This window comes from Otolemur garnettii, unplaced genomic scaffold (assembly GCF_000181295.1).
Source record: "Otolemur garnettii isolate 467f Iridium unplaced genomic scaffold, OtoGar3 scaffold00027, whole genome shotgun sequence".
Taxonomy (NCBI): Eukaryota; Metazoa; Chordata; class Mammalia; order Primates; family Galagidae; genus Otolemur; species Otolemur garnettii.
The window spans coordinates 15,406,771-15,416,627 of record NW_003852422.1 but is presented as its reverse complement, the minus strand read 5'-3'; the positions used below and the strand labels follow the sequence as shown (position 1 = coordinate 15,416,627).

At 43.3% G+C, this 9,857-nt stretch overlaps 1 protein-coding gene across 1 annotated transcript; it reads left to right on the top strand.

The window, feature by feature from the left end:
- Positions 1-2,760: 2,760 nt before the first annotated feature.
- Positions 2,761-5,953, top strand: PMAIP1 (phorbol-12-myristate-13-acetate-induced protein 1). Its single transcript, XM_023512411.1, has 2 exons — positions 2,761-2,953; positions 5,482-5,953. Exons 1-2 carry the CDS (start codon positions 2,902-2,904, stop codon positions 5,586-5,588), a joined length of 159 nt encoding a protein of 52 aa, XP_023368179.1. The 5' UTR covers positions 2,761-2,901; the 3' UTR covers positions 5,589-5,953.
- The last annotated feature ends 3,904 nt before the right edge of the window (positions 5,954-9,857 follow it).

Below are 9,857 nucleotides of genomic sequence, written 5' to 3'. Positions count from 1 at the left end.
TGGCCAATTTTTTTTTCTTGTTTTTTTTTTTTTTGAGACAGAGTCTCACTCTGTTGCTCTGGGTAGAGGGCCGTGGCATCATAGCTCACAGCAACCTCAAACTCTTGGGCTCAAGAAATCCTCTTGCCTCAGTTTTTTTCTATTTTTAGTAGAATGTCAGGGTCTCACTCTTACTCAGGCTGGTCTTGAACTCCTGAGCTCAGGCAATCCACCGCCTTGGCCTCCAAGAGTGCTGGGGTTACAGGTATGAGTTACCACTCCCAGCCCTCATTTTTAAACTTTTCTTGAAAAAAAGATTATCTAGTAATCTTTTTTAAAACTGTTATTTTTACCAGTCCACTTTTTTTCTTTAAATAGGGTAGGAAACACTAGTCCCTCATGATAAATATTTGTTCATTATTTTGTTTGGCAAAAACATCCCCATGTTTACATTTGTTGCAAGCCTAACATAAAATGATACATCTTTCATCCAGAGAGATATACAGCTAGGAGAAGCTTTTTACATTCTGCTTTTAATTCTTTTAATAGAATGTTAGATCTAAAAAGGAGTTTATATACATAGACTATCTCAAATTCGAAGGCTTAAAAAGTCCTTCCTAATCCAGCTGATTTTGACCCATTTCTGAAGCCTCCTCCCCTGCTTCTCTCCTCCCCTTTCTTTCTTGCAAGGTCAATTTGCAATTCCCTGAAAGACGTGGTTGCATTAAGTTTGTATCCAGTTAGGAGATCAACAACCCTTTATAATGATAATGTTAGGGGACAGTATTAACATACCCTTTGTAGGCGTTCTGATTTGCTTTCCTTTCGCTGAGTTTATCTGTTGCATTTCAGGGTGCACGATTTGAACCCAAGTTTGCTAATTTATGCTATCGGAAAGTTAATGTATTTTGTCAAAATGATTGTGGGGAGAGACACTGGTTCTGAGTAGCCAGGTCGGACACAATAGATTTCAAGGCAGTGTCTCCACTGTGCATCTAGTGTAGTGTGGCGAGAATTCCTGAATTTGGTTCCCTCTTATTCCTATGAATGTACCACGCTCCAAAACACCCAATATCAGCCTCAAAACTGTTTTTTAAACTCGAGAGCAGTTTTAGTCCATGCTTGTAGCATGGTCTATATCTTCTTGTGGCTTGTGGGAGCAAGCCATAGATAAATGTTTGTGGGTTAGTGTTGATTGAATGTTTTAAGATAAATAAACAAGCTCAAATGCCTACTGGGGACAGATAATGCACAGGAGAAAAGCAAACAGTAGGGAGTGCTGATGAACAGGAGCACCCAAGTTCCCTCTGAAGAGGGTGGCTTGGCTCACACTTCCATCGTCCTTTGCACTTTGGGAAGATGGATCCCAGGTTGTCAAGCGCTTCTGATTTTCCAAGAGATGCCAGAATCTTAGCTTTTAATGCCATCTCTCAATTTTTAAATATCAGTAATCAATTCAAATTTTCACAAGACATTTTGTAGACCAATAAATGTACATGAAATCAAATGCTACTAAGGAGTCCGTGCAGCTATAAGCAACCAATTTACAACCTGTGCATTACACAGCACAGATAGTATAGGAATACACATTTTAAGGAATTGAGATTGCTGGGAAAGCTATCGTGGTTAAGAGCTTTTGCTCTCTGTGGGCCTGTGTGAGTTCAGATGGAGAACTGCTTGCTACCTACGTGAACTTGGATAATTTACTGAATGCGTATAAACTTCAGCTTCTGCACCTGTAAAGTGGCCACGACGTTAAGAACGCCAACTTGTAAGAGCTGTTTTCAGGAGGGAAAGAGAAGATGCACGCTAAAGCCCTTGGCATGAAGCGGTCCTCAACACCAGACTAGCCCTAATTACTCTTCTTCATAATAATACAATGGGCTCCACTAAATATTGCGTAAATAATTTCGTGTTCCCAGATAGCCCAGCTCTCCCACAAAAGATTTGGACGTTTTCTGTATGGTAATGATCCAGTCGTTTTGTGTCTCCAAACATCCAGACTGAGCAGTGTCTCATACCTAGAGGGAAGCTGCTTTTTAAAACCAGTCCTGTCCAGGTTCTGACCCCAGGGCCAGACGGAACCATTCACCATCTCTCGCTCCCTGACACAATGTTCTGCTTCACACCAGGGTTTCAGTGTGCGGCAACTTCCCAACACTACCGACGTGTTAATTTGTTCCCGGACCTGGAACCGTCTCGCACGGCCACTAGCACGATCTCTGCTATTATTAAACTTCTCTCCATTTCCCTTCCCTGGAGCTACACATACTCTCTAAATTCGAAAAATTTTCCTTTCGGAACTCTTTCCGCGGCTTGCTTAACGAAATCTTTAATTGCCAATTTATGATAAGGACGAGGCGCCTGGTCTCGCCCCACCCCCAACTTTCTTCCTAGGAAAACCCTTCTCCCGCCAATCCCAGGTCCCGCCACCCCTGAGGCTGACTGGTCCTGTGGTCGCGGTTCTCAAAGCCAAATTCTCCCACCCCCGCTTTGAAAGGAAGTAATTTCGGACCGGGCAGGGTCCTGCCCGCCCAGCGTCCCGCGCCCCCCGCCGCGGGCCGGCGCCAGCGCGGGTCGGGAGCGCGTCCCGGCGGTCGCGCACGGTGGGGGAGCTCGCCTGCCGCTCGGATCCCGCGCTAGCTCCTGGGTACTCTCCGCGGGGCGGGACGGGGCGGGCCCAGAGTCAAGTTTCTTTACGTCACTGGTATGTCCCTATAAGACCAGAGCGCGGAGCCGGGCCCTGGAACCTCAGAGGTTCCCGGCACGACTGTGCGCATTTGGTAGTTTGGTGCTTCTCGTTTTTCCCGTCCCGCCGCCCGGCTGCCCGCGCGCACTTCGCATCCTGCAGACGCCCGAGGTGCTCGGGCTGGGAGACTGAGACCCGCGATCCGCTGAGAGTTCGCGGCGGCACTTGTCGAGATGGCCGGGAAGAAGGCGCGTAAGAACGCGCAACCGAGCCCCGCTCGCAATGGTACTTGCCGGCTGGGGCCCGCGGGTGGCCGGAGTCGAGGTCTTGGTCCGGGTGGGTTTGACCTGTCGGGGCTGGGGCCCTACGGGCAGGCACTGGGGCTTCGGGTCCCGCCAGGTGTGCGCTCTGGGGCATGCCTTTGGGACGCTTCCAGGGAATTATTCAGGATTTTTCCCAGGATCGCGGAGACTGCGAGAGAGGGAGCCGGGTTTGGGGTTGGGATGCGGTTGCATTTATTAGCCGGCGCTGAGAGCTCCTGCTTTTCCCCATCCCCGCTTACTTTTCCCCGGGGCCTGGGGAAAAACAAGTGCAAGTTCAGGCCACAGCCAGGAGGAGAAACTCTTTGCCACGGCAGGTGGGGCAGAGAGGGCTCAGGAACCTCCTAGACCTGCCAGGACCCATATGTTCACGACCACTTAAGTCTTAACTTGTTAAGATTGGTGTTTAAATAGATATTGTGGGGCTGGAGATGAGAGAATAGGAGTTGTTCCCCTATCTTTTTTCGTCCATCCATTCCCATTCCCTCCACATACAACGCCATCCTCACTTTTCAGGTCAGCAGCCCCCTTTTAAAAAAATGTAAGTGTAGGCTGTCATCTGCTAAGGGGTTGCAGCGAGGAAGCCAGGAAGGTCCTGGGCTCCAATCTGTGTGGGTCACACTAGTATTGCATCAGATTATAGGCCCCTCTTCCGAGTTAGTTTCGTTTTATAGAGCTCGTGGGGCGTGCAGGGGAAGTGATAAAACATTACTAACGTGACCGTGCTAGCTTGGCAGCAGGCTGCACTCTTGGGTTCTGGCATGGGGTAGGAAAAGCTTGGTCCATCTTTTGTGCTGTATTAAAAAACCTAACCTGCTGACTTCCCGGGAACAAGGGACAGCGGGGAGCGTAGAAACCTTGATTGGATATTAATACGTTAGTAATAACGTTTCTTAATTTATAAATTAAGGAGACAACGGAGAACTCTTTTCTGCCCTCCTCCCTCCCCTTTATTTTGTCAAAGAGATAGTTTTTCTACTTCAGAATTCAGGGCTTAAAAATATCGAATACTGAACGATACTGGCTTTAAAAAAAAGATTTGTATGTTAATATATCTATCCCATTCACTGAAAAGAACATGTCTTTGTCAGTACTTAAAATGTTTGACCCTGGAGCTCCTAAAAAATAGCATCTTAGGGATTTGTTAGGTCATTCGGTGTAGGAGTAAGGATAGGAGTAAGGAAAGATTTTACTTAGCTTCTTGCAGAGAGAAGTAGGCTCAAAATTCTGCTTTATTGCTTGAGGTCAGGGGTTCCAAATCACCTATGCAGCAAGCATAGATTTCCCCCAGATAGAAAAACGAGGCAGAAACCGTAGCCCCTGCTTGTAATCCCAGCTATGGGGAAAGCTGAGCCAGGAGGATCGCTTGAGCTTCGGAGTTTGAGGCTGCTGTGAGCTGTGATGCCATCACAGCAGGCTAGCCTGGGCAGTAGAGTGAGACCGTATCTCAAAAAAATTTAGTTTTGCTATATATTTACAGCTTTCATTTTATTCTGAGCCTAAATGCGGTCCTTTCATGGTCTAATTGCAAAATAGATCAGATTTTGTCATCGTGATGCTCTTTAATGTTTATAATCATGAAGCGGACCAAAAAGCCCTTGAATTGGACTTTGAAATATTAAAGATTATAGTCAGATAGTTAGCTGCACTTACTGAAAATGGCTTACTTGGAAATTTATAAGCATTCTTTTCCAAAAATGTTATTTTGTTAGAATACCTCAATTTTAAAAAGTAGTGAATATGTGAAATAAGTTTTACTTTTTTTTTTTTTTGCAGTTTTTCGCCAGGGCTGGGTTTGAACCCACCACCTCTGGCGTGTGGGTCCGGCACCCTACTCCTTTGAGCCACAGGCGTCACCCTAAATTTTATTTTTTACTTAACCCACCTGCAGGAAAGGCAATGGCTTGGTACCGATTGGGCTTATAGGAAGAAGGTGGTTTTACAGTAAAATGTAAATATTTTAAATTATTTTGAAGAATATGGATTTAATTTTAGAACAAATTTTATGAGACTTTTAAGAGAAAGTATTAAGTTTTTTCATGAGGAAAAGAAAAAAATTTAGATTTGCCTGTTAATGACGGTGTCATCTAAGGTATGAATTACTGATGTTTAAAAACCAAGTTTTTAAAAAACCAACTTGAAAACCACAGTTAGAATCTGATTTCTGTTCCTTGGTCATAAAGGAACAGGATGACATCACTTAAGCTTAGTAAAGCTGGCATTACTCTTTGTAGAATTTGTCATTTGAAATTGCCATATTTGGAAGTGAGATAACACTTGTCTCATCCAAGATGAGCAAAAAAAATTGTACATTCTAAATGATCTTTCTCATGTTCAGAAAACAGACTCAGAAAACAGGCTTATGAGAAGCCAAGGATGAGGGTTTCTAAGGGATATTCAACTTGTCCAACTTAGATGGGCGTGTTAACTCTTGGCTGGTGACAGCTTGGAATATTGTCATTGTTAATTTTGATATTTTGCTTTCTTTCTCAGAGCTGGAAGAGGAGTGTGCAGCTCAGCTGAGGAGACTGGGAGACAAACTGAATTTCCGCCAGAAACTCCTGAATCTGATAACCAAACTCTTCTGCTCTGGAACCTGACTGCAACGAAAACTTTAGCAAAAGGGGACTCCTTCGAAAGGGAAGTTTCCCACAATGGGTGCAAGTGGTACCAATGTCATAAATTCGAAGAGAGGTCTCATTGTAATTGAGAGGAATGAGAGGGAGCATTCACTTGCTGGTGGGTGCCCTTAAACTGAAGATGGAATACCTCAAAATTCTGTTGGGTTTTTTATGTCATTTGGGGGGGTGACATTGTAAAACTACTTTGTTTATTTGACAACAAGAATGAAAGAATCTTAAAAATAGGGATCTAATAACACTTCTTTTTTTAGTTAGAGAATTCTGTTATTTTTGCTGAAGGTCATTGCCCAGCCTGGTATAAAAGGAATTGAAAATAAGGTTAAGGCTGGAAAGAAACAGTTCAGTGTTGTTTTTTCTTTGTTTTTTTTTTGTTTTGTTTTGTTTTTGTACTTTTCAGTGCCAACTCCCGAGCACTGTGTACTATTTGGTTTATATGTATTGTCTTGTTAAAAGGACAAATTTCATTCTGAGAACACTGAATGTTATATTGAATGTTGATTGCATAGGTCACTACACAGTAATGTAAAATAAGTTAATTTGTTTGTTCTGATTTAAATTGTATTGCTTCTGTTCAGATGACTTTCATTAAATGTGTTCCCTGTGGTTAACTGGAAATTGTGGAAAACTGGAAAACAACTTTGAAAAAATTGGATTTTATTTGGAGGATTACGTGTTCATAATTAGAATGTACTTTGATTAAAAAAGGGACAGACATTTCTTACAATGAAAATCTCATAGACATACACGAAAATAATGGCATGATGGAATTTTCAACAGAAGTAACTATTTATTTTTTACCTATTTATAATCAAAAAATTTTTGTTTCATTTGAAGGTGTGTATTAAAGTTCCATTTTTGAGTTATGAGACAAGGATTTTATAACTACTTGAATTTTATGGTAAAAATAGTCACTTTTGATGAAAAATTACCTCATTTGTTTTTCTCAGTATTACTTAAGGCTGTTTATTTAGTTGGAATGATGACCGAGGTTTTTTTTTGCCATATGGGTATTTATGGTCTGTAACGATATTTAAATGTGTACACATGAAAATTGGTGTGTTGTCACTATAAAACCATTAAAAGCTATCACCATTCTTTTCTGTGTGTTTTACTTTTTGTCATGTAAGCTACTAAGTTCATTATCAAGCCAAAGTATTATGAGACAGTCTCACTTGTCACCCTCTGTAGAGTGCTCTAGCATTACAGCTCACCACAACCTCAAACTCTTGGACTCAAGTCATCCCCCTGCCTCAGCCTTCCCAGTAGCTGGGACTGCAGACACCCACCACAACCGGCTAGGTTTTACTATTTTTATGGGGGGGGGGTCTCTCTCTTGCTCAGGCTGGTCTTGAACTCTTTTTACTTTATTTCTGAGATGGTTTCACTTTGTTACCTTGTGTAGAGTGCCGTGGTTCATATCTCACAGAAACCTCAAACTCCTGGCTCAAATGATTCACTTACTTCCACCTCCCAAGTAGCTGGGACTACAGGCACCCCCGCAATGCCTGGCTATTTTTTAGAGATGGGGACCTGGTCTTGAACTGGTGAGTTCAAGCAATTCACCAGCATCAGCCTCAGAGTGCTAGGATTACAGGTGCGAGCCACTGCACCCAGCACTTTGATGCTGACTGCATCATCTCCAGTGATGGGAGTAAAAAAATATGAGGCATGTGGCATGATTTCTCCTGTCAAGAAACTTTAATTAGAAGGGTCAAGGATGAAAAATAGGAAATAGATGCCAGGCATAGGTCTTGTGAGTTTCTGAATGCCTCCTATGAATGTCCCCAAGAGTGACTTATTTAAAGTGGTCTATGAAGATCCATGACCTAACTGAGTTATTTTGTGAGCCCCAGTCCTTGAGCGTTCCTGGGTCCTGCCAGGCGAGAAGAGCTGCAGTGTGGTTTCCTTTTAGGTGACCTCACATTTCTCCCTCCCTTGCCCTCAGCCCTAGAGCAGCAAAGATTGCTTCATCTGAAGCCAGTCATGTGCAGGAGTAGGTGTAACTCTGTGGCCTTCCTGTTTGACTGTGAGAACAAAATGATATCCCTTATTTGTGGCTTTGATCTGGGAGCCACATCTTTTACCCCATCCCTGCCCTCAAAAAGAGTCTGTTGACATCATGGAATATAAGTCGCCTCCCATGAATGGGAAAGGTGGGGGACGGAGGAGGCATTGTGGAGGAAAAGGAGAGCCGATAGAAGATACCTAACCTCGCCCCAGGGCGAGGATTAGGGGCCGAGGGAAAGGGTGTGTCCATCTGAGGATTTGATCTGAAGAGCACTGGAAGAATAACTCCTGTCCCTAAGCTTCTTTGCACAGCCAGAATGGTTTTGCTAAAAGTGCCCTCTAAGCTCCTCTTTTATGTAAAGAGTAGTATGTGACGCCTTAGGCACAGGTGCACAACCTTCAGCTGTGAGAACTGCATATTTTTGGAGAACCACATCTGCATATTTTTGGAGAACCACATCTTGGAAATTTCCAAGATGTTCACATAATTGTATGTGTTGACTGACAAAAATAACTAACATTTTTACTAGTACTTATATTTCAAAAATGAAAGCCCCTGCAGTCCATATATTTGAAAGCATCCTCTCTATGTACTGATACCTCTATCCACAAATGTGGCAAGCCGCTCTTCACTCTAAAGCAGTGGTTCTCAACCTTCCTAATGCTGTGGCCCTTTAATACAGTTCCTGTGGGTTGTGACCCACAGGTTGAGAACTGCTGCTCTGAAGACTCTGTGCTGTGATTTGGGTTTTAGCATCCACTGCAATAACTCTACAGTGCCTCTGCTTCCCTTTAATCATCGGGCACTAACTAAATAAATGGGGAGAAGCCTGTCAAACTCCTAAAACCTGTCAGAGGGTTCAATCCATCGGAAGATCACAGACACCTTAAAGATGAGTGATGTGAGGCAAAAGTTCCCCCCTCCCTTTTGGGAACCTGAAGCTGGACTTTCAAGGCAAAACCATGAATGAGCTGTGTGACCTTGGGCAAGGTAATTCCTGTGAGCCGGAATTATTAGAATATCAAGAGGCCCAGGCCTTTCAAGGTGGCTCACCCCTGTGATCCTAGCACTCTGGGATGACAAGGAGGGTGGATTGCTTGAGCTCAGGAGTTGGAGACCAGCCTGAGCAAGAGCAGAGCAGAAATCTCATCTCTACTAAAAATAGAAAATCTATTTCTATTATAAAAACTATTTCATCATAGCCAGCCATTGCGGCAGGAGCCTGCAATCCCTCTACTTGGGAGGCTGAGATAAAATTCTTGAACCTAGAGTTTTAGGTTGCTGTGAGCTATGATGCCACAGCACTCTACCCAGGGCAAACAAAGTGAGACTCTATCTCAAAATAATAATAATAATAACAATTAATAAAAAGGAAAATAAAAGGATAGAAATATTTTGGTTAAAAAAAATATATATATGTTATTTGTTTTTAGATTTTTGAAAAATTTGTATATATTTCGGGGGTACAAATGCAATTTTTCTACATTGACATATCACACTGTGGTGAAGTCAGGGCCTTCAGTGTGTCCATGCCTGGAGCAACACATGGCAGCCTCTAGGCAACCTCCCACCATGCACCCCTTCTCGTTTCCCAAGGAGTGGCGTTTAAAAAGCCAAGAACAAAAACAAAAACAGAAACAGAAACCAAAACAAAAACAAAGCCAGCCAAAAAACTATTTTCTGAATTTTTCTTCCAAACATAGATTCTCAATCTTAGAGGAGGCCGAGTGGGCTTGTAACTACTCTCTTGGAAATGAGAATCTGCCCTGCTGCTGGTTTCCCGAGGGGGTGGAATCATTGCCAGAGTTTCAGCTGCTGCAGGTAGCTGAAAATAGATGGGGTCACCTGATGGAACACACCCTTCTGGGTAATGACAAAAATATCCCCAAGTAATAGGTCAGGGTGAAGACCTTTGTTAATACAATCCAGCCACTGACTTTAGTTTCTCTTTTAAGAACTTTCAGAAATCAGTTCAACTGCTTCAGAGTGAAAGGTTCAAGCTCACCTACAGTTTCTTTCCTTAGGGTCTTTTATTCTAACCACCAGAGAAATGGGGAAGTTGTTGAGTTATAGACGGAGATTTGGGATTCTTTTACTTAGCAGGTTATTAGTCACGTGCTCTAGATCCCCCTACTTCCTATAAATATTCGGTGCACTCTGCTTTGTGAGATTAGAAATCCTACAGGTGGCTCGGCGCCTGCGGCTCAAGCGGCTAAGGC